This window comes from Lytechinus pictus, chromosome 19 (genome assembly GCF_037042905.1).
Source record: "Lytechinus pictus isolate F3 Inbred chromosome 19, Lp3.0, whole genome shotgun sequence".
NCBI lineage: Eukaryota > Metazoa > Echinodermata > Echinoidea > Temnopleuroida > Toxopneustidae > Lytechinus > Lytechinus pictus.
In genome coordinates, this window is record NC_087263.1 from 14558622 (window position 1) to 14584808 (window position 26187).

Genomic DNA, 26187 nt, shown 5'->3' on the forward strand with positions numbered 1-26187 from the left:
AGTAAATGCACATTTCTGATGCAAATTTACAATTGAAATCTCAACTGAAACTAAAGCAAAGATTAAACACCAGTCTTTCAGACTGTGATGTCAATTGTTGATCCAATGATGCAAATAAAGAGTTGTTGTGACATCAGCAATACTGCAACATTACCGGTTGTAACAGTGCCTCTGTTAGTGCATTTTTTAATAGCACCAACAATATTTCTGTTCAGCAGGAACTGATTAAGAATTCATTTTGGGATCAACACTTGCAACACCTCAATATTTCTATAGGTTTTGGGGAGGAGGGTCACATATGGTCCCATGACCATACTGCAACATTACCGGTTGTAACAGTGCCTCTGTTAGTGCATTGTTTAATAGCACCAACAATATTTCTGTTCAGCAGGAACTGATTAAGAATTCATTTTGGGATCAACACTTGCAACATCTCACTATTTCTATAGGTTTTGGGGAGGAGGGTCACATATGGTCCCATGACATGAATGTACATGTAAGCGATTAATTGTAACTTGATTTTCAAGATGAATTGTACAAACTAAAACATGTTTTACGATGATTGCTAAGCTTTGTGTTACGGGCCCGTGATTGTATTTGAATAACTTTGTTATTCACTTACTCGCTTGGAACGTCGTTTGTTCAACTTCAATAGCGTCACTATCCAGGCCATTGAATTGCGCTGCTACTGTGATGACGTATTTGGTATACGGTCTGAGGTTCTCAACAGTGTATGTGGTTTCACTCGACGATACTGTGGCCTAATAAGAAGAATTTCAAGTATATAGTCAAAATGAAATTGATTTTAAAAACAAAATATTTTGAGTTCTTGACTTACACTTGTCTTGGTGAAGTGCGCTGTAAATCAACATATACATGTTTAGAATGAAATAATATCAAATCAACATACATGTATGGAAACCCCAACAAGTTTCAAATAAAAACAACACATAAGATTCAAATCAATTCAAATAAAAATAGTGACATATCAAATCAAATGAACAAATCAAACCATATCAACATTCGAATAACAGCATCTGTTCTGCTCCAGCCTCATCTTTTACCAGGATATTACATAGAGATTTAATTTTCCTAGAAATCAAATCAACTCACCAACCAAATCAAATCAAAGCAAATAAACTATGGACTTACATCATCTACATCCGCTCCAGCCTCATCCTTGACCAGAATATGATACATAGAGACTGCATTGTCAGGTGCACCCCAAGAAACTGTGATGGAATCACTTGTTACTTCATCTTGGACCAAGTCTTGTGGCGGTGCAGATCCTATCAAACCAGAAATACCAATAGAAATGATTAAAAGCAATGGAAAATATACATTATATCATAAAACTCATAACAAGGACATCGAATTGAAATAAAACAATCAGAAGCCAACATCAATAACTCATAATAAAAAAAATAGAATCAATTAGACAAAATATTAATAAGGAGTTACACTGTTTGAGGAATGTAGGTAATTTCAAAATCACATAAAATCAATTTTAAAAAATAGACGTGTATTATGGAATGACCTGAAGACATGAAACACACTGACAAGGTACAGTGAAAAATAAATGACAGCATATATAAAAAGTGAACAAGCAAGTCTTCAGCATAAATAATTTTGAAAATGTGGAAGCAATAAGAGTGTTATGAAAATAATTAAAGACTCAAAAAGAAAAGCATGCTTCAAGAACTATTGAAACTGTAATCAAAGAAAATAAGCAGTGTGATGAAAAGACCCCCCCAAAAAATAACAGATATATCAGCATCGGGTACATCAAAATTGAAACAAAACATTGAAAGAACTTGTAGTAGATACATGTAAAAGTAGACAAACACAATAAATAACTTGATTGAAATTCATGTATGTAAACCTTAGTGGTATGGTTAACCAAATGGCCAAATGGCCAAACATGTACGAGTGATTGTGTCTCTTTATGCTACAAAGAATTTATCTAGAGGAACTTACGAGTACTGACAAGAGATACAAGTGACCCGGCACTGGACTTCACAAGTCCAGTTTCTGTTCCTTCAACAAAGGTCGTAATAGTGATGGTATATCCTGTTGCAACGGTCAAATTGGTCAAGACGAACGACCGTTCTTGTGTTTCCGTGGTCAAAATAATACCAGAAACACTGGAGAATGACACCTGGGATAAGAAATGTAAAAATTGAGATATTAAGATGGCTGACAAGAGTTTTGAGCTCTGTAAGATGAAGCTTTACAACTGATGGTGGAGTGATTTTTATGATTGATTGTATTGGGTATTGTGTAGAACTCTGCCCTACAATCAAGAAGCCAGTTCGTAGTTCCACTCTGCGTATGATCAGAAGATTCTGCGCATGATCAGAGGAAGGTCATTTGTACTAAAGTGACATGGTGTTTTAAAATTTAATGAGATAAGCACCAACTTCGATGTCTTGATTATTCATATATTCTTTTGAATTGTGTTTTTCATTCACATCCACAAAAAACAAGGCGTCCACGAATGACTGGTATATTTCACAGTTTGCCAAGTACATTGTACAACATCCTCTAATATGCATTCAAAGTAGAAATGCAACAAATACCTTCATAGAGTGTTCATTGATGTGCTATTCTAGTCACCTGGTCTATTCAATTTCTTCATCCCGCTATGTAAGGCATGCATACGTAATATCTTGCTTTGAAATCTGCCTATCTTAATGAAAGAAATGAAAGGTCATCTGACCAAAATTGTCCACGAAGTAACTACGAACTGGTCTATTGTTAAGCTTTATGTTAAGAGGCCATGGTCTGGATTATTACTGCACATTCATATACTATCACATTAAGATTTTCGAACGACTGGTGATCCTTTCTCAGGCGCTACATCAACATCAATGAAAACTTAGTGTATATCGTTCACCACAAGAAAGGATCATCAGTCGTTTGCAACTAACGAACAGCTTCATGCAGCACCAGCCAGGTGGGTGTTTCATAAACGGATTGCAAAGTAACACCTGACACTACGCATGACTGGAACAAATGTTTTTTGCAGACTGCTTGTAAGTTTCACCAAAACAGTGTGCAAATCTCCTACTTGAGTAAACCCTTTTTTCTCTCTTCATTCTTTGAAACTCTCACTGAATTTCTTCAACTGTTTCTCGATTTTGACATGGTAAAGCTTCTGATGTGCTTTTTCAAGCACAATGAAAATCTTAAAATTTATTTCGGGCGACGTTATGTTGGTTTGAGGGTGGCAGGTGGCATATTAAAAGCTGTTGTTTTTACCTGGAAGTAGGTATAGTCAGAATTCTGCAAAGACCATTCCATTCTAAGCTCTGAAGTTGTAACATACGATATGACCAATAGCTGGGGTTGTACAGGATCTGAAAATAATACACGTAGCAAAGTTATTAACATCATCATAATCATTATCAGTCTTAAAAATGAAATTAAAATCTACCAAATGGCCATTGCACACCTAATTATAATAAGTGGTCTACAATCCAAATTTCAAATAAAATGATCAAACACTTGATATGATTAAAACATGAAACAAATTACTCTCTTTAAATGCTTAATTGATAATCAATGGCTATTTTACTTCTCTTTTTAAGTATAAACATTATGGAAGCAAATTTAATGCAGAGCCATAATGACACCATAACAATTGTAATCACATCAGAGCAAATCTACAATTAGCTGCGATTATTCGGCCACTTTGGACCTTACAGTTAAGCAAAGGTTTCTGACATCAGTATTTAAATGGTTATTTTAAACATCAAATTAATACATAATACATAATATTTTTGTGCAGCATATATATATATATATATATATATATATATATATATATATATATATATATTGTACAAAAATATGGAACATGCTGTTCCCGAATTGGGTGCTATTCCAAATGTAAGGTATGTGGAGGCATTCTGACAATTGGCAAGGCGAAATCAATATTACCGACAAGAACATTGAAGTATGCATTATTAAGGCTTCCAAGTTGAATCTGGCTTATGATACCCAGAGTTATGAGGTCCCAAGAGATTCATACAGTATTAGGCAAGTTCAATTGATAGTATAAAAATATGTAAAGCCGAAAGTGGGTGCAGAATAAAAATGCTACCAAAATTATCATGAATGCAAATGTCCTCCAGAGGGGAGCAACTCCAAAGGAAGAATCATTAGATAAAGAACTGTAAGAAAATAACGAACTCGCCTAATAAGAAAAATGCTGATGTGACAGGTTCACTGGCTATTAGCTGGTTGTCTGCATCGATGATAACTGATCGCATGGAGGCTTGGTATTCCCTTCCAGAAACAAGGCCATCGTGGACTTCCCATTCCTCTCTTGAGCTGTTAATACCTATAATTGATAAATATAGAATATAACAAACATTATGGTGCACACATCTGAAAAAAATATTAGGTTTATTACTATCATCATGAGTATCTTTGAGTATATTATTCTTCCTCCTCCTCTTAGCATTTTTATTCCTTCCCTTCTTCTCCCTCTTTGTCTTTTCCTTCTTCCTCTTCATCTTCTTTTTTACTTCTTCTAATTTATCCTTTCCTCTCCATCATCATCATCATCATCATCATCATCATCATCATCACCACCATCATCATCATCATCACCACCATCATCACCACCATCATCATCATCATCATCATCACCATCATCATCACCATCATCACCATCTTCATCACCATCATCATCATCATCATCATCATCATCATCATCACCACCATCATCATCACCATCATCATCATCATCATCACCATCATCACCATCTTCATCACCATCATCATCATCATCATCATCATCATCATCATCATCCTCATCATCATCACCATCATCATCTTCATCATCATCATCATCAGCATCATCATCATCATCATCATCATCATCATCTTCATCATCATCATCATCATCTTCCTCTTCTCCTTCTTCTTCTACTTCTTCTTCTTCTTCTCCTTTTTCTACTTCTTTATGTCTTCTGCTTCTGCTTCCTCTTCCTTCTCCTGTTCTTCATCTTCTTTGTGTTTTGCTCCTTTTCTTCTTCTTTTTCTTATTCTTCTTCTTTCCCCCTTCTTTTTTCTTCTTCCTCTTCTTTTCTTCGTATTTCATTTTTTATCATTAATGCAATCATTTTCACATTTATTATCACTACTGCCATTCTTAATATCATTATTATAACCTTGTTTACCAGCATACCTATAATCATTATCATTATTATTGTCTCCATTACCATTATAATCAGTGTCCTCAACATCAACATAATAAGCACATCATTAACTTCTGATATGACATTAAGTCTCCTTAAAAGATCTGAATATGTTTGATGGGGAAATTAAGCCCCAGAAGTGCAGATGTGGCGCAGGGGCAGTGACCCGGAAGGGGTTCAAGGCGGGGGCACGTATGATTTGTGGCATTCTGGGAAAAATAAAAGTCTATTTACTGCAACATCTTATGATAAGATACATGTATCATCCATCCAGAGTACTGTACCTTCCTCTTAATCAAAAGAAAGTCAGGCATTTTTTAAAAAGAAAAATAGCAGAAATGTGGCATTTCTGAATTATTACACCTTTGAATTTTTTTGTACAAAAAGTCTGCACCACACAAATGCTGCGATTAACACCGTCATCACTTCAAATTTTGTCACTTTAAGCAATACTCACGTAACGGGAACATAGGCTCGTCCGGATTCAAGTCCAGTAAGTAGTAAGCGATTGGGTAGTTCACTTCTGGTGGTAGGCTCCAGGAAATAGTGAATGCCTCAACCTCAACACTAGTCACAATGAGATTCTGAGGACTCAGAGGTTCTGTGCAAAACATTTTATAAAAGTTATCAATATTTATGACTACATACAGTGTCAAGACCTCAACACTAACACTAGTCTCAATGGGTTTCTGAGGACTCAGTGGTTCTTTTCCAAAAAAAATAATGAATATAAATATTCATGATTCTGTCCACAAACTTTTAAAGGGATGGTCCGGGCTGAAACTATAAATAGCTTAATAAATAGAGTAGAATTCACTGAGCAAAATGTCAAAAATTTCATCAAAATCGGATAACAAATAACAAAGTTATTGAATTTTAAAGTTTAGCAATATTTTGTGAAAACAGTCATCATGGATATTCATTAGGTGGGCTGATGATGTCACATCTCCACTTGTTCTTTTGTATTTTATTATATGAAATTAGATTTATTCAATTTTTTTCCTCCAAGAACTAGAAGAATTGGATTGACAACTGATTTAGTGCATTAGATATTTATTGCTGCAACTTATTTCATTATAAGGGAGACATATTATTCACACAAGTATGAAATAATGAAAAAATTAAGATTTTATGTCATAACATCAGAAAACGGAAAGTGGAGATGTGACATCATCAGCCCACCTAATGAATATTCATGGCGACTGTTTTCACAAAATATTGATAAACTTTAAACTTCAATAACTTTATTATTTGTTATCTGATTTTGATGAAATTTTCGGCATTTTGCTCAGTGAATTCTACTCTATGTATTAAGATATAAATATTTTCAGCCTGGACCATCCCTTTAACTATTATAAACATTCATGTCTCAGTGTATTCCACAAAAGTGTGAACACCACAAAACGGGCATCAATCACACATTCAATTAAAATCTTATGACTCTGTGGTTATATGCAAAACAGGATTGCATGAATCTTATCCATATTCATGAATATAAATATTCATGACTCTCATAAATATTACTGACTATGTAGATTAGACAAGACTAGGCTAGAAGTTCAGAGTCAAGTCCACAAGATGAAATTTTTCCCCACTGACACATATTCACGTAAATCATACGTGGTGCCACTCCCATATAAAAGCTACTCCCGTATAAAAGCTATGTAACTTAAGATCTATCATCATTACATATTTTAAATTGGCAACACCATAGAATCACCTACATTTAGTGTTTGAAGATGCAAATTAAATGAAATCAGAGTTTTAAATGTTGCTATCATTTATCAAATTCAAATTTGAGTTACATGCACATTTTTTAAAATCAAAGTATGAAATTGAATGGAAAGTTCACAATTATTGCCAAATTGAAGATAAAAAAAATGATAAAACCTCAGCCTCATGAAAGTTGTATACCTTTAGGATTTTAAAGAATCAAGGAGAAGAGAACAAAACTTACGTGTGTATGCAACCACGGTCTGTGCCTCCCCGGCTTGTTCAGTTTCTGGTGAACCCGTTCCACTCACAGGTTCGACCATGAAGATATATTCTTTACCGGGGGCCAAGCTTCGAGCTACCACTTGAGATCCTGACACCTGATTGAACGGAAGAGCTTGCGTGGCGTCTGCGTCTTCGAAAAGCGCTCCTTCCTCAGGTTCGTACGTGATTCGGTACTCGATGTCAACAGAGTTGACATCGCTCCAGTCAAGGGAGAGGGAATATGGTCCACGCTCGACAACGACGGCATCTGTCACTGGTAATGGAGCTGGAGTAAATACAATGATAATATATGGATCATCATCAAAATGATGAAAATAATCCACCCATACACATGTTTATCATTATTTTTTGGGGAGCAAAAATCTCTAGGAATTGGACCTGACTAAAGAAACCATCTTTTGCATGGCATTGATAGGCGATATGACTGTTTTCATGATCAATCTTATGTGTTCTGAATGCCTACATTTATTTGTAATATCCCTTCAATGGAATATTCATTAGTATTCTAAATAAATCAATAGTCAATTGATGCTCAGGTGATGAAATATTACTTCACTGCCAGAGTGCTGTCTATTTCATTAAGCATGCAGTTCTGCCCAGGAAACAAAGTGAAAAGAAGTTCTAAGCTCTCGTCAAGTCTTAGACACACTGAACAGCCAATAGTCCCTCCCGGGCAACCCCCTTTAAAGGCACAAACACATACATGAGGAAGTTCCGCCAAGCGAAGTGGCTTAATAAATTTGGTCTCAAACAGGGACATGGACCAACTAGGACTACAGATTTCCAAGATTAATCATTCAAACTCAAGGGATGTAAAACAAATATACCAGGCACTTCTTAAAGTATTAGTGGGAATCATTCCTCTTGGTTGGAGTGGCAACACAACAATTTTCATCTGTCACGCAAAACCTTACGGAAACAAAAGTGAATACCAGTCTTAACCTTGGATGAATAATTCTCTGCTATGGTATACATTGTATTTGTACATTATACATAATGAATAGTCGGTCTAAGAGTTGGCGTGACAACAGAGACTAATATTAGTCTTTCTGGAGTAGCCTTGATAGAAATAAGTAACTATTTCATGATCGATCTTACGTGTTCTGAATGATATTGTCCCAAAGCCGTCATCGGTAGGTTCGCCGTTCTTCCCTGTCTGCACATTGACGTTGTACAGTTCTCCGGGCACGAGGCCGTAGATAAGCAGAGTCCCCTGGGATGCCCCACCCAATGAGCTCACAGAGATGATTCGCAGATCCTGCTGCGCGTTGGGGTGGGTTGGATCGTAAGGGGTGTATCGAACGTAGAACTGGTTGAAGTCCCCGGTCGGTATATTCCAAACAACGGTGAATTGCGTGCTGGTGAAGTCATCGCCGATGTCCATGCCGATAGTAGTTCCTTTAGGGCAGATGACAAACAGAAGAAAGAAAACACTGTTATTAAAGAGAGAGTAAAATGACCAACTCTTTGACTAGTTTTACATATATACATATTTAGATAACAATCAATAATATAGATAATTAATTAGCCTATAACTTTATTCATAATAATAATAATATATGCAATTTGTTAGGCGCCATATCCATCTCGTAAGAGATGCTTAAGGCGCACAAGTGAAGGGGGGGCCAACAAAATTACAAGTAACAGAAAATAATTGATAAAATGAGTTAAAGAGGTAAGTTTTTAGCTTAATCTTCAATGTTTCGACACTCTTGCTATCTCGGATCTCTTGTGGGAGGGAATTCCATAGTAAGGGCCCTGCATGGATGAATGCGCTTTCCCCCCACTTTGTTTTACATTTGATACAGAGAAGAAAAAATCAGAGGACAGTAATTTTTTTGCTACTTGTTAACATGATCAGTGTGGTATGAATATATTGAGTGGTGAATTATTGTTACCATTCAAGTGGGCCTATATTACAAGAGTACACAGCTGAAAATGTTGCATTATGCTGGCCAGATGTGAATAGTTGAGGACTTGAGGTGGCGCTATTGAGGCTGCTGTAGTTCATTGCTGCTTTAACACATTCAGGGGCATAACATAAAGCTTAGCAAAAAATTGCTTGCACTGATTGTGTTTGAACAATCATAAACTTCAGTTCCTTGACCAATCCATTGCAGTGGATTCAATTCATCATCAGACAAATTATTTCATACTTTCTTCCATGACAAATATATTTTTGTCATCATGGACCATAAAAAAAACGAAATTTGTGGAATGCAAAATTACACAACATATGGGGAAGCTACTTGCATATGACTTCACAAATCTACAACTTTAAAAGTCATGAATCCCTTCTTCGTTATAATGATTTATCTTCAAACTTACCAATATTTATGTTCATTTCTTTACTGCTTTCTATCAAAACCAACTGTTGTCAGGGAGAACTTTCCCCTTTAGTATTGTAGCGATATGAATACAGGTGCAAGCATAACTCTTAAGGCGACCGCACACTTTACGATCGGTCTGCGACCCGATTTTGGAATTGATTTTGTAGTAGAATTTGATGTTAATATTGAGACATGGAATATCTTACTGTGTAATGTTCGAAATCATCGTACGAATACTTATGTTCAAATCTGCGACTATGCTATCATTCTTCTTAGAATAAAAGCAAATTTAATATCTAGTCGTAATGACGTCAAAGCAGTCGTACGATTGGCTACGATTTGAAACTAAATTGGCCTTTACTCCAAAATAAAGGCTTTCAACCTTTCAAAATGGTTATATTATTATTTTTTCAATCAATTTCAACCTCTAATAAAATGATATGTTCCATTCATATTCTCAGAAAATGAGCAAAATGCGATTTGTTCCAAAATCGGATTGCGAACAGTCGTAAGGTGTGCGGTGGCCTTTAGACGTAGGGCGTGAATAAAAAAAAGTTATGTACAATACAGGTCAGCCTGTTTTGTATTCCTGCACCAGGCCAGGTGTTAAAATGAATAGAAAAAACTCTTTGGTTGGCTTTTAGGGTGTGTCCTGGAAAGGACCCTTCATATTGAAGACTGTAGGCATACATGTGCCATGCAACCTTGTCGTTGGATCTTCAATCTTGAAGGCGAACCTTGTTTGTGAAGTCTTAAGGCAGTATTGGAGTAAAAACTGAACCAAGATATTAAAGGAGATAATAATAAAGTGATAGTGATATACAACTGATTCACTTTCTCTATCCCTGCGTCTTTATTTCGTGCACCCGATTATAGTAGTATACTCACCACTCTCCCTGCTGACCGGCTCGCTAACCAGATCATCCACAATGGCGACCACGGTGAACGTGTAAGGGGTCGACGGAAGCAGATCGGTCACCGTGAGGCTCTGGGCAATGTTTCCATCATCCGGTATGGTATGGGGAGACGTGGGGTTACCATTTGACGGGGAGTACATGACTCTATAGCTGTCGACTCCACCTGTAAGAGGGCTCTCCCATGTTATGGTGATAGAATCGGTTGTAACCACAGCAATGACCAGATTCCTTATGGCGCTCGGCTCTAAAAATGAGAAGAAATTGTAATTTATTAACTCCAAAATTTGTTAAAGCTACAATGTAGTATGACGTCTTTAAGATTATTCGTTTATTCAAGTTTTATGTCATTGCCTGGGAAAATCTAAAGAGTTTATCATAATTGCACAATATGCTGTGTAAAAGAGGCAATTGGAAATCTAAATATTTCTGGAACAAATTCACAATACAATTTACATTATAGAAAATCAGGGCCTGTATTCAATTCCATAGTTAAGCCAGAATTTTCTTTAATCAGTATTCTGCTTAAGTAAAATTCTTAACCTTCTTATTATTCAATAGCCATTTGTATTTTGCTTAAATCTAAGTCAGCCCCCTGCCTGGCTTAAATCTGATCAGCATGCAGTTCACAACTGTACATACATGTACATGGCTATTACCACAGCTACGTGTATGCTTCCAGGTGGAAGGACTGTTCCAAATGTACATGTACATAGTGTGTATAATTCTTACTAATGCCCACAACGATGTGTATTATTTTTATACTATCGACCAAATCTTACTTGTAAATTGTTCTCTCTCCCTCCTCTGACTCCCCTGGGATTCTAATGTGTACGAAGTGCCAGGTGTCCAATTGGGTGTATAATTCTAACTTACATGTTGTAAGCCCACAGTGATGTGTAATATTTCTATACTATTGACCAAATCTTACTTGTAAATTGTTCTCTCTGACTCCCCTAGGATTCTAATGTGTACCGAAGTGCCTCTTGTCAGATTGGGTGTATACATGTAATTCTTACTAATGCCCCAACGATGTGCATTATTTTTATACTATTGACCAAATCTTACTTGTAAATTGTTCTCTCTCCCTCCTCTGACTCCCCTGGGATTCTAATGTGTATGAAGTGTCTGTTGTCAGATTGGGTGTATAATTCTTACTAATGCCCACAATGATGTGTAATATTTTGTACTATTGACCAAACCTTACTTGTAAATTGTTCTCTCTCCCTCCTTGACTCCCCTGGGATTCTAATGTGTACGAAGTGTCTGTTGTCAGATTGGGTGTATAATTCATACTAATGCCCACACTGATGTGTAATATTTTGTACTATTGACCAAACCTTACTTGTAAATTGTTCTCTCTCCCTCCTCTGACTCCCCTGGGATTCTAATGTGTACGAAGTGCCAGGAGTCCTATTGGGTGTAAAATTGTTACTAATGCCCACAACTATGTGCATTATTTTTATACTATTGACCAAATCTTACTTGTGAATTGTTCTCTCTCCCTCCTCTGACTCCCCTAGGATTCCAATGTGTATGAAGTGTCTGTTGTCAGATTGGGTGTATAATTCTTACTAATGCCCACAACTATGTGCATTATTTTTATACTATTGACCAAATCTTACTTGTAAATTGTTCTCTCTCCCTCCTCTGACTCCCCTGGGATTCTAATGTGTACGAAGTGTCTGTTGTCATATTGGGTGTATAATTCGTACTAATGCCCACACTGATGTGTAATATTTTGTACTATTGACCAAACCTTACTTGTAAATTGTTCTCTCTCCCTCCTCTGACTCCCCTGAGGTTCTACAAAGAATGTGTACGAAGTGCCTGGTGTCAGACCGGTGAAGGTGAATTCCGCTTGCGCCTGGGATGCAACTGTGACAGTCTGTGGAGCCTGGGATCCGCCTCCAACAGTGTACCTGCAAAGATGATGACATCATTATGACATCATGATGAAATCTTTATGACATCACATAATGGGCTGTTTCACAATGAATTAAGTATAGCTACAATACATGCAATATGGTGAGAGAAAGTTCAGCAGCATTTTTCATATTTCATGCTAATGAACATGGAATACATTTCATGTCTCAAATACTACAGATGCCAAGACTAAATCATAACATAATGAATCTATCAGCGTCCCGTAATAAAAAGGTTAGCAATTAATCGTACCCTTGATTTTCATGATTGATTGTACCTTGAAGTCAATGCAATCGATGTAGAAAAATGTTCTACGATCTTTGCTAAGCTTTGTGTTACGGAGCCTAGGACATCATAACAAGTTATTTATGTCATGAGCATGTGTTGGGATTTAACGAGCTTGTCCGAGTAACCTACATAACTTTTGGAAAAGATCATTTTGCGCAATTTTTTTCCAATAATCTGATTGAATAGCACGTTGTTGCCTTACGACAACAAAACTGTTGTGTAGTTGGAAGACATTTTATTGATGTCTCATATCCCAATTGCTTCTAACACTAATGGGGTGTTGCATGAATCTTGGAATTGATTGCAAGTCAATTGCAGGTCCAAAAATCAATTGATAGTCATATGCTTTTCATTACAAATTTACGATTGATTGAAGGTCTGCTTCTTATAAAAACAAATACAAATTGATTTGCTTTAGTTAAAATCGATCTATTTCTTGAAAATTTGCAACTGAAATTTGCAAAATATTTTCTTTCAGAATGCCCTTATACTAGCACTGATACCGAACTTGAAATAAACCACTGTACTTACCTTGTTATTGTATCGACTGTAACCCAAGTAATTTTGATCGATTCGGTCTCGACGTCTTCGGGAGCAATATTGATGTCTCCGGGATCGCCAATCACTGCACAAAGGATAATAAATCATACAGCATTTGTAATGATGTTATGTAGTACGTTGTTAACTTCCTGTTAAAGAGAAATGCCAGTAGTTGCAGTAAACACTGATTTCATGAGAAAGTCTGTAAAACCAGGCTTAATTGTCAGTATATCATCGAGGATCTAGATCTGGTACAGTTACATAAACTGACCTTTGTGAAATCTTGAAATCTACGCTGAAAAATGTTCACACTGAAGATCACCAACACAGATGGGCACACGTGGGACAGTGTATTATTATTGCTGAAATAAAGACTCGACGGAAGTGACCGAATCCGCGCTTATTTTGCTTATTTCTCAGCAATTACACAATTTCTTCCAGAATCCTTTGGCACATATTTTTTATTCATACAAACAGACACTTGGGTGGTCATCATATCAGATTCTGTAAAAAGTCATTTTGAAATCGTTACCAAAACTGGAATTTATCTTTAAAATCATTTAGGCCATCCACCTTCACTTGTTTACAAACTCCCCCAATGTCATCTTAGAATCCCAAAACCCCCATTACATGTACCATTGAACTCGTAAACCCTGACCATAAAGGATCGACCCTCAGTGACGTCACCTAACTTCAAGGAACAAAAGTTCTAAGAAGTACGACTCATACTACCAGCCCCAGTCACTTCGTAGAGCATCACCACATCCCTTATACCAGAAAAAGTTTGATAATCAGTTACATGTAGACCAATCAGATCAAGTTTAGGTCACTCCCACCTTAAATTGTTACACCCCCAATACAAATGATATAAATAAGAATTCTTGATTATAAGATGGACACATACAGAGTAGGGGCTCAGACACTCACATATTAGATTAGACACAGATGGACTATAGACCCAGAGACGAACATAGACTTTAAAGTTTAGACATCAAATATCACGTTTGGAATATCTTACTGTGTAATGTTCTAAATAATTGTACGAATACCATGTTCAAATCTGTGACTATGCTGTCATCCTGATTAGAATAAGAATGAATTTAATATCTAGTCGTAATGACGTCATAGCGATCATACATGTAGAATTGGCTACGATTTGAACTACATGTAATTTGGACTTTACTGCAAAATAAAGGCTTGAATCATCCAAAATTGTGAGGTCTAGTGGTTCAGACTCTTTACGATCAATCAGAAGGTTGTGGGTTCCAATCCCAGTATTGGCTTTATTCCTTCAGCAAGAAATTCATCCACACTGTGCTTTACTCAACTTAGTGGGTTGTATAAAGGCTTGCTGGACTAAAATAAGATTCAGATTCAGAAGGACTTATCGGTCCATTAATAGCATTGTTTCTTGGTATTGTATACAAAATGACATAGCTGTACAAAGGAAATTTGTGTAGCAGTCATAAATAAGTGTGAAGCAAATTGCACTGCAGTACCAGGAAATTATTCCCTTATAAACTGATATTAAGCAGGATAAGTGTAAAAAAACCCAGGAAACATACGTGTCTGCCGAGTGATTGTGGATGGTTCCCCATATGTTGCAAGGATGCGACTTGAAACAGTAACCAGATAGTAGGTGAGGGTATTTAAACCAGGGAGATTGACCGACGTGACACCATCCAAGGAATGAGGTGAACTCTGAAACAAAACAAAGAGAAATCCAATATGTAATAATTAAAAAAACCAGAGTGATGAAAGTTTGAAAAATGTAGACAAGGAATAAGATGGCAGACTTGTAAACCTTTCTGAGTGAAAAATATGATTTTGCTCAAAAATAGAAAAAATAAATAAATTTCTTATAGTAGAGCACAGTAAAACTGAATGTATCACAAGTAAAAAAAAAAAATATTTACAGAAGTGCTCTGATTGATAGAACTTAATGGATAAAGACGTCAAAGGTACCTGTTATCCAGCCATGTTATCTAATTTTGAAATCCCTCACTTGGACCTGCTAGAAAAGGCTCTACTATACCACATACTCAAAGATTGGATTGGATTATTATTTGCTTGGTGTCACCTTTGTTTAGGAGGTGAAAAGCGAACTGAATCAGTAAGACATGCAGGTCTCTCCTCCCAATATAACTGATTGGGAGGGGGGAGGGGGGGGGGTGCAGGTGGACCACTACACCTGGGGTTCCCCTACTGTTATACGAATAGAACAGTGGGTTATTAACGGGGCCTCCATTTAAATTGACAATCCGTCCACTGCCAACTCATCCACTCACCACATGGTCTACCTACATTTAGTCTAATGCCATTCCATCCATCAACATTTCATCTAACAACCATTTGGTCCAATCATCACTTCGTCTAATCACCAGTTCTTCTATGACCATTTCGTCGCCTAACCAGTTGGTCTAATACTTATGTTATTTTCATTCATTTTGCACAATTACCACTTAGTCTAATTAGACCAAATGATATATGGACTAAATGGCTATTGGACCAACTGGTAATTAGACAAAATGGTGAACGGACGAAATGGCAATTACATGCAGACCATGGACAAACTGATGGTAGACAAAAGGATATTAGACGAGTTGGCAATTGGGCGAATTGGCATTGAACCGAATGGAAATAAACCCTAGGGACGGAGTGTTTTCCACTCTAACATAGCCTGCATCTATAGAACAGGGGAGGGACAGGCTTACACGTTATGAGAATGTACTACACCACTCACCAGAGTGCCTCTTGGGTAATGACAGACCCTATATCCATCATAGTTGCCTGTAGAGGGCACACTCCACGTTACATCGAGTGCATTTTTAAACTCCGTGACATCTAGGCCATTCACAACTTCAGGCACTGTAAAAATGAAACGGAAAAGGAGAATGAAAATCCATAATTTATTGTTTGAAATTCAAATCTGAAATAGAAATACTTCAAAAATAAATATAATCTGTAAGATAAGAACGGATTATGATGTCAGGACCTGTAAATTAACTGCGGATTAGAATTCTCCATTCAATAGTTACAAATACATCAAGGTATCGGTGATTGGGATTGAGCAATGCACTTAAATTTGCTCTAAACTTCGGCAATATGTTATAAAGTGCTTGATTATGCTGATAAAAATCACCCAAGTCACTGAATGAGCATCTTGATATAATGTTCATTAATTTGATTTACTAGGAACTACAACTCACAAGTTTTCATAAACTTTTCAGCAGTTTCTGTTTTTCTCTTATAAATGTACATGTCATTTTCATTCTCGTAGATACGTTATATATTGTATTCATGCTAAGAAAATTAACTGAACTGAACTAAACTATTCTGTGGCATTTTCCACTTTTTTCACTCTTACATGTCATTTTCATTCTAGTAGATACTGTATATATTATATTTATGCTGAGAAAATGAACTGAACTGAACTATTCTGTGGAATTGTCCACTTACATGTAAGTTGGATGTGTGTCTCAAGGGCAGAGGTCTGTCCTTGCTGTTGAACTGTAATGGTGTAGGCAGTTCCAGGAACCAGACCGGTCAGGTCCAGGACCCGTTGCTCTCCCCTTGCAATCAGTGTTGGAGTGGTCCCACCGGGTGTGTAGGAGGCCAGGTAATTTGAGAAGGATCCCGTTCCTTCCTGCCACGACACGGTCATGGAGTCTGTACCCAGCTCGACCACGCTTATTTCCAGCGGTGCGGCAGCAACTGTGAGAGAAACACAAGTGATGGGGTATTGCAAGAAAATATTGGCAAGTGTCAACTTTTCTTTGAATTTCCTGGGTGTATGTAAGCTTCTGGCCTCAACTGTACCTGAAAAACTAAAAAAGTGCCCCTGATATTGCCAAAGGGTCAGATTTAAACTGTACACAATGAAGCAAATGTTTGCTTGTGAGCTGAAAAAATAGCACCAGAATGTTTTTTTTATTTAATCAATTATAGTTTGTCTACTACCCAGTTAGTCTAATTGCTCATCAAACAGTTTGTAAGAATTCCAGTAAGGAATAGGTCTAACTCCATTTAACACCATCTTTTATAAGCCCCTGCAATCTTTGCATAAGATTGACTCGGAGCAAGAGTCATTAGATTGACTCGGAGCAAGAGTTGTCCATGAAAAATCACTGAAAATATGCTTTACGAAACACTGGTCAGATATTTGAACACGGAAGGAAAAGGTTTGTTGCTTACCCGTGCTGGTTGAAATCATCAATGGCTCACTGATATCCAAGCCACTGTACCACTCAATCTCAACATCGTACAATGTGTCAGGTTCCAGGTTCTTGACCCACAGCTCCGGGCATGCAGACTTCGCGACCGTGATGCGTTGTGCGACCGGACTCGAGAAGTCGGTCAAGCCACCTACGCGTACTCGGGCGTAGTACCCGTCGTATCTCTGGGGATCTTCGAACGGCGGAGTTATTGTAAGGTGGATCATGGAGGCTGACTGATCAGTCACCATCGCAGATAGTCCGTTTGGTTCATGCACTAGATTAGAAGAAATAATCGTAAAAACAGGAAAAATTATGATACAATACTCTCTTTAACAGGGTTCCCACAGAAATTTGAAAACAGAATTCCATGACTTATCCATGACTTTTCCATGACTAAATTGCTGCTTTCCATGACTTCCTTTCTTGCACGGTTTCCAAAATCAGACACGTTATGATGGCCTACACCTGAGAGTTGCAAGACACGGCAAACTGCAAAGCTGCCATAGCCAAGCAATTTCATGACTTTTCCATGACCACAAATTTTTCCAAGATTTCCATGACTGCGGGAATCCTGTTTAAGAATGGCAAATAATTCAGTCCTCTGATTGGTCAAAAGTGGTGTCATGTATTGAACCATGGCTGCAAAGTGATAGATTAAAGTGGTTAGACAGGGAAACAGGCATTTTGTCGACCGCACCGCTACCTGACTTTTTACTTTGAAGTCTTGCACATCTTTTGAGACCAAATTTACAATGCCTAGGTACATGTATGCAGTTGGAAAATCACGCAACATTGCGTAAGGGCATGTCAGACCCAAAATTGCTCCAAAATGTGATTTTGTGTACAAAGTCAATTTTCACATCTTATTCATAAAGATGTGATTATTTTTTTACTTTCATCAGCTGAAAGTAATCAATTCTAGCATAATTATGCTTCAAAAAGGTTCTTCTATAAATTTGGCAAAAAACAAAGAAAAACAAAAGATTAAAAACCAAAAAATACATAAGAAATTTATAAAACAATAAAATACATAAGAAATTCATTCTCAAACCTGGATTTGTAATTGTTATCAGTGGTATGAAAAATATTAAAACCCAATATTATTAGCTTTCTATAAGCTCTTTATAGTGAATTAGAGCAAAAAAGTAGGATTTAAAAATAAATTAGCATAATTAATTCATTAAAAAAAAAATTAACCATGCACCCTTGTAGATTACATCCCACACTATTATCAAGCCAATATTTACGGCGTTCGCACAAGCAGCGGCTGAGATCTCAAAGGGGGGGGGGGGTTGATTCAACCTCCCCCCCTGGTCACATAACACCCCAAAAGCCCGGTCTGGTAAGGGTTAAATTTCTCTGACTTTCCTATTTGATTATGTGCAAAAAGCTGCTTTGTGCAGTGATCACATGTACATACAGTGTAATATCAGTATGACTTTATCAATAATTTTTGACATCTTGTGCAATCGCGCACTTCAGCTGTAAAATAGATGGCATATTGATAGAACAGTATGGATCTTAGTATGGCTGTTATTTACCCAGGGTAGCCAATACAGCTTACATGTAGTTTGATCTTCCGACCGGGTCTGAAAAAATCCTTTTTTAATACCCTTCTCTATTCTTAAATACATTGAGCACCTGAAAAGAAGGCAGAAGATCCCATTTTTCCTTAAGTCTTGGTATGACCCGGCCGATGATTAAATTGAATAAGTTTAATTTACTGCAATCAAGACATCTACATCTATTTCAACAGCACAGTGATAAGGCAGCTCATGCTAAAGCCAGGGTAATAGTATTGTGCAACATGTGATAGATATATTTCTAGATACATGTAGATGGCATTATATCCTGTACAAAAAAATTAGAGAGCCTTATTTAAAGAACAAAGAAATTTGACTGAAATCAATTAATATGATGTACAAAATAGTATTCAATAATGCTTTAAAAGGTACTTCTTATTTCTTTCTGTATGTCTACATTTTTGTGGCAATAATTTCTGGTAAAATAAAACTAATTTAAAAGAAAACCTTGGAGGCACTTACAAGTAGATGCTGTCTCCATGTCCGTGGCAACGGGTACCCCTGCATCGATGCCCGCTACAGTAACAGTATACTCTGTTCCAGGAGAAAGGCCAGTGATAACGACCCTCCTAGGATCATTCCCATCAACAGTTTCAAAGAGAGTCCCATCGTAGGAGACCTGGTACTCGTCGACAGCCAGCCGTTCACCCCACAAGACCTCTAGAGATGTGGTTGTCCTCTCTCCAATAACAACGATAAGGTTATCGACGTCTGTGAACAAAAAAAAAGTGTGTGTTTACCCTTGAGGTGCCAAGATTCCCAAACAATGATATGCGTAAGAGCACCGATACAGTTTTGGTGTTCCACACTTTTCCTTTCAGAATTGCTACTGTTTTTCCCGAAAGAGGGCACCAAATAATGCCACAGAGGACACTGCAATCCCAAACGTGCAAGGAACTTTACCATTGAATGCACAGAGATTGTTGTGCCTGCTGTGATGAACAAAATAATGCTTTACAACCAACAATATTTGATGAAGACTTACTTGCAAGAAAATATTTGTAATCAACTGAAAATAATCTGTTGCAATTTTACGTTTGATAGATCAATTTCAGCTGCAGCAAATCAGATTACAGTCCTTGTTTCGAGAAGCAGATTAGCAATCAATTTTCTGTATATTATATTTTTGTGTTTTGCTATACATTGTAACTTTTGTTAAATTTTGGAATGAAAAAGAATAAATGCAATCAATCAATCAAAAAAAAAAAAAAAAAAAAATCAATCACAAATTTGCAATAAATTGCAAGACTAGATATATGATTGATTTAGTGACCGAAAATAGAGCTTGCAATGAATCACAAATTTCTTGCAACACCTGAAGGACAAGAAAATTGAGAAAAACAAGCAAAAGCTGCTTCCACAATTTAATCTGACCAATTTAAGGCTTAAATTTGTATGAAAATATCGTTAGAAAGCCGATTCAGAAATAACATAATATCAGAATTACCTCAGTAAAACTGTAAAATTCTTTGCTTGAAGCACATACTCCTTTGAAATTGTTAGTATAGAGCTTTTCATTTATAATCTTTTCGATCCATGAACAAGAATATTCCTTAATAGGATTGTGGGATGAAGTAAAGTAAAATAGAGTAAAGTTTACCTATTTGGTCTGTGGCAGTAAGGGGTGGGTCCGTCATCTCTTCATCTCGAACACTGACTAAATCAAATTCATATACCGTATCAGCCAAGGCATTCATAATGCTCAGACTTGTGGCGGTCTTGGACAGTCTGACAGGAGATGACGGGGAGCCGACGTTGGGGGTGTACGACACCTCAAAGAAGTCGAAGGCTGATCTTTCGGGAAGATCCCAGCCCAAGACAATGACATGGTCTGCGGCCTGGGTGGTGGTGACTTCGAAGTTACTGGCCACGGGGATTGTGGTGTCAGCAACTACAAGAAAAAAGTTCCGCAGATAAAATTATCAAGAAAACAAAACTACCATGGGCTGTCTCAACATATTTTAACCTGGGCTCCATCTTACAAAGAGTTGTGATGCTAGTGGCGATGCATGCATATTTAGAAAAAGCACATGGTGCAACCGCTTCATCCTGTTGTATATTGTAAATATATAAATGATATAAAGTACACTCACAACTGTGCATTATTTACTTTATTATTTGTGAAAAATGTCAGATATCTGTGCTGTGTTTTTTAGCAGGAATCCTGCTATAAAGGTACAGTAGTGGATTGTATTACCGAACACTTTTCATGAATTCAATCACATCAAACACATCATTCACATGAAATTCACGAAACTTTAATCATAAATACCCAAATACCTACAAAATATAAATATGTACAAAAATTTGTTGAAATTGTTTTTCCTTTTTACGATATCAGCTTCCAATGGGACCCCTCTACACATGTGAAATATTTTGCGTCACTTAAACAAGGTATCGTATTATCGAACGTGCGTTTTCTAAGGGAAAAATTGGGAAAGCAACAAAATCACTGATGAGCTACTTTGACCATATTTTGTTGTTTTGAGAAGATACAGACTTTGAGAATGTGTTTTTGACCATTTTTCATGATCCTTCTATTCAAGTTCCCTTTGGAAGGATGTTGCAAAGATTTGAGCATATGGAATTATTTTCTGACGCTTATGATGCGCACGGTCGGTAATAAATCTCACTATACTTTGTGTCTTTTCATAGCGCCTTTCCTGCATTCCCCCTTGTTTTGTCAATGAGAGAATTGGTAACGACAGGCAGCTTGCAGGATTCCCATGCAAAGGACTTGTCTCTGATTTTGACAAAGCACCTAATGTCTGGACCAGGGCCCCGTCTAACAAAGAGTACGATTGATCCAATCAATCATAACTCTATGGAAATCCATCCATACCATATTTTTTCTACAGGAAATTTGCACAATGTTCTTTGTAAACAAAGAGAAGCACAGTTAATTTTCAAGAAAACAATGAATGCATGAATATCATCATACATGTAGTTGGAAAATGTTTTGAACAAATTTACATTTCAGATGTTGATGTTGCTGGCCGTCCATAGTTCTGATTGATCGGATCAATCACAACTCTTTGTAAGACGGGGCCCTGGTTGCAGATCCAGCAATGAGCAAAACAAATAATCCCACTAAAATCTTCAATACTACTACTACTACTACTACTACTAACACCAATCAGATCAAAATGTATACAGTAACCTTGGGCATGTCTTACAAAGAATTGCGATTAATCCCATCAATCGCAACTATGGAAGGCCAGCAACATCAACATCTACATGTAAATACATGTTTGTTCAAAATACTTTCTAGAAATGATGAATATTCACATATTCAGTGTTTTGAAAATTCAGTATGCTTCTATTCGTTCTCAAAGGGCATTGAGCAAATTTCCTAAAGAAAAATTTATGACAGTGATGGATTTCCATGTACTGGAGATTGATTGGATCAATCGTAACTCTTTGTAAGACTGGGCCCACTTGGTGACTCACTTGTTGTGGCAAAGACTGTTTGCTTTTCGCTCCCGACTTCGGGGCTTCCTGTGACCGCAGCAATGCTGATGATGTATATGGTGTCTGGATCAAGTCCCGTCAGGGTGTATTGGTTGGTGGTTCTGCCTCCAGGGACGGCAATGGGCGAGGCAGACTCTTCAGCGGGCGAATAGCATATCTTACAACCAAGGATTGACAGAATATAGAGAAGGGTTAGGTGCATGGGCCTACCAGGGGTCATGATAGTTATTAACTGAGAAATGTGAGAAATTTCTTTACAGACGAATGAGGAAACCTGGGAATAGACTTAGGGGTGTTGCAAGAAAATATTTGCAATCAATTGCATATATTTTGTGGCAATTTTACAATTCATTGATCAATTCTAGCTGTAGCAAATCAGATTACACTCCTTGTTTCATGGAGCAGATTAGCAATCAGTTGCAAATTTGTAAGTAATTGCAATACCTATGATTGATTTAGAGACTGATAATAGACTTGCAATTGATCGCAAGTTTCTTGCAATGCCCCATTAGTAATGATTTAGTTCATACACTCAGTGTCCATAGCTTCGAGAATAGACTGGATAAAAATTGGAGATGTCAACCAGTGAGATACAAGTTTGATGCTGACCCAGCCAACCAAAAGACGAGACGGAATTTGGATATGAATACAGAGGCTTAAGCCTGCGTTCAAAAGCATCCATAAGTAAAAAGTATGTGTATTTGTGTGAAGATATTGATAGTGTGTCCCGTTAACATGCACTTTATGAAACAACAAGACACTTCAGAGGAGCCTTTCTCACAAAGCCTGGAGATCATATATGTTATTTGTCGCTTGCAATATGTAATCACGTGTAGAAATCATTCATATGATCAAGCACTAAGATTCATATAACAGGGAATTGAAAGGACACCCTCCAACTAATATTTCAATAACCATTTTCTTATCGCCCAAAGTAGAACATTACACCTTTGGTTAGGAAACTGGACATTTGTTAGGGAATATCACCAATTAATTTTTATGAGCTACTGAGATCCTAGAACTCCACAGGATATTGAAAAAGTGTTTATTTAAATCATTAACTATCCTCAACATAATCCTCATTATCTTCCTTATCAGAGTTAATCATTGTCACTGTCATCATCATTTTCATCCTCATAATCACTACCATCATCACCATCAATATTATCATGATCGTCACTAACATTATCACCAACATCAATTTGGGATGATTGTACTCGTCATCATCATAATAGATATTACACCTTTATCATCAACATCCTCTTTCATCATTATCATCATACAATTATCCTCATTATCAGAGGCATGGATGGTGTCCATCATCACTATCATTACCAACACCTCATCTTCATATCAGCATTATTACTCTCCTGTCCATCATGAACATCGATATGATCATCCTTTTCATATCTAGCAACATTACTGTCCACCATGAGGCCATCATCATCATCACCATCACCATCACCACCATCACCATCACCATCATCATCATCATCATCATCATCATCATCATCATCATCATCATCATACAATTGTCCTTATCACTACCATCATTCTCAGTCATCATCATCACCTTTATCACCATCATCATCATCACAATCATCATCACAATCATCATCACCATAACCCACCTCGTATCTGGCAATATTACTATAAAATAATGAGGTCATCTTCATCAATATTATCATATCTATTTATCATCCTTATCATAAAGATCACCATCACCATCACTGTCAGTTGTCATCATCATTATCATCTTCGTCATTACAAGCATCATCATTCTTCCTCCATAGCCAATGCCATTGGGTGATTTCAAGTTCAGTGTTGACCTTTTGGTGTTGGTGTTAGGTCAATTTTGACAGGAATATAACACCAAACATAAATGAAGATGGTCCTGAAAAGTCACTAACTAGTTGTTGAGGTGTCAATAATGTGATCTGGGGCCCGTAACACAAAGCTTAGCAATGATCGTTGAACTTTTTTCTACGATTGATTGCATTGGCTATACAGTACAATCAATCGTGAAAATCGAGCGTACGATTAATCGCCAACCTTTTGGTCACGGGACCCTGGATCAGTTTAACAAACTCAGAATAGGTTTTGGAGCTAAGGGAAGCAATCCAAATTGTGCTTCAACACCAAAACCAACACCGGACATAAAATCATCCATTGTCACCATCAGCATCACCATCATGATCCTCAACCTACCTCATATCTAGCAACATTATTATCAAATGAAGGAATCCATGAAAGCTGAATGCTGGTGTCCAAGACCTGCGTTGCCACTAAGGAACCGGGAGCAAGTGGACCTATGTGTATTAGAATTTTTTTTTTAGAGGAGTGAGAAAACGATTATCAAATTCTTTATCTTATGAACTCAAACATTCCCCCAAATTCTATCTTTTTAACATCTATATAAACTTTCCATTATTACTCCTTAAGGTAGTTTTATACTTTTGCCTCTTTCTTGATGATTAAGGCAGAAAAATAAACACTTGGGGTAAGAGAAAAGGGAAGAAAGAAAGGGAATATTAAAATGAGCATTGATCGCTTAATGAATGAAGGAGGTATTGCTTATACAATAATTTCAATTGTTTTAATTCATTATTCTCAGATGGAAGTGGAAGGTTGTTCCTAAGCATTATTACTTTGACCAGTGTTAAAATGAAATTAAAAAAAATCAATAGATAACTAATTTATTGATTTCAAAGAGTTATAAATGACAATGTGATGGGATTGTGTAATACTAATACGGAAAAAAAAAATTACATTACATAAGTCATTGACAAACAAAATGAATAAAAAAGGACCCAACATGCAACCTTGGGGTAAAATGTTCTGATGGCTTCCGTCCCTCCCTGAGCCAGACTGACTGTTTACAGCATGCTTGGGCTTGAGTTGCTAAATTCAGGCTTACACTGGATCAACACTTAACACAAATAAAAGAGGACCCAATATGCAACCTTGGGGTAAAAAAAAAAGAAAGAAGTGTTCTGATAGCTTCCGTCCCTCCCTGAGCCAGACTGACTGTTTACAGCATGCTCGGGCTTGAGTTGCTAAATTCAGGCTTATACTGGATCACTTTACATATTAAAATAAAAGAGGACCAAATATGCAACCTTGGGGTAATACAAAGAAAACGTACGTGTTCTGATGTTTTCCGTCCCTCCCTGAGCCAGACTGACTGTGTAAAGTGTGCTTGGGCTTAGGTTGCTGAATTCATAGGCTTGCACCGGATCACTTGTCGCAGGGACATCAATATCTACTCCATCGATGGTCAGTGTGTATGTGGACAGACCATTAAAGGGTGACCAGAACACTGTGAAACCGGATGAGGTCAATTCGCCGAATGACAGCTGTCCTTGTTCAATTACCGCAGCTGTAAAAGATGTGAACATCATTGATATTTCAAGATGGCCCAAAAATAATAATCATGGTCAGGAAAAAGAAGAACATGCAACCGGGCAATCCCTAATCCCCTAAATGGGAAACTTCCAATGTACTACCAGAAATACTAGTGACTTTTCACAATTGCAATGGGGACAGATTGTACAAGACTTGTAAATCTATTGAAAATTCCGGATTTTTTTCAGAAAATCTTCGGAGCCGACAAAAAAATGCAAATATATTGTTCCTCCAGAATCTAGGAAGATACTGCTATTTTGATTCACTGACTTTTGACAAAGACTGTTTTGTCATGAAGAGCTTTTTGA

At 37.1% G+C, this 26187-nt stretch overlaps 1 protein-coding gene across 1 annotated transcript in view; it reads right to left on the minus strand.

Moving 5' to 3' along the window:
* LOC129283387 (uncharacterized) overlaps positions 1 to 26187 on the minus strand; it is a 163236-nt gene that overhangs the window by 25372 nt on the left and 111677 nt on the right. Inside the window, exons 82-101 of the mRNA XM_064113673.1 lie at positions 25620 to 25853; positions 24683 to 24783; positions 22454 to 22631; positions 20604 to 20894; positions 19466 to 19714; positions 17398 to 17694; positions 16663 to 16917; positions 15947 to 16071; positions 14769 to 14904; positions 13195 to 13288; positions 12214 to 12371; positions 10424 to 10696; positions 8304 to 8603; positions 7165 to 7470; positions 5665 to 5808; positions 4199 to 4345; positions 3262 to 3359; positions 1978 to 2158; positions 1153 to 1289; positions 623 to 761 (exon numbers count right to left, since the gene is read on the minus strand). Coding sequence (XP_063969743.1) covers positions 623 to 761; positions 1153 to 1289; positions 1978 to 2158; positions 3262 to 3359; positions 4199 to 4345; positions 5665 to 5808; positions 7165 to 7470; positions 8304 to 8603; positions 10424 to 10696; positions 12214 to 12371; positions 13195 to 13288; positions 14769 to 14904; positions 15947 to 16071; positions 16663 to 16917; positions 17398 to 17694; positions 19466 to 19714; positions 20604 to 20894; positions 22454 to 22631; positions 24683 to 24783; positions 25620 to 25853 — 3843 coding nt within the window. The remainder of the gene's footprint in view (positions 1 to 622; positions 762 to 1152; positions 1290 to 1977; positions 2159 to 3261; positions 3360 to 4198; positions 4346 to 5664; positions 5809 to 7164; positions 7471 to 8303; positions 8604 to 10423; positions 10697 to 12213; positions 12372 to 13194; positions 13289 to 14768; positions 14905 to 15946; positions 16072 to 16662; positions 16918 to 17397; positions 17695 to 19465; positions 19715 to 20603; positions 20895 to 22453; positions 22632 to 24682; positions 24784 to 25619; positions 25854 to 26187) is intronic.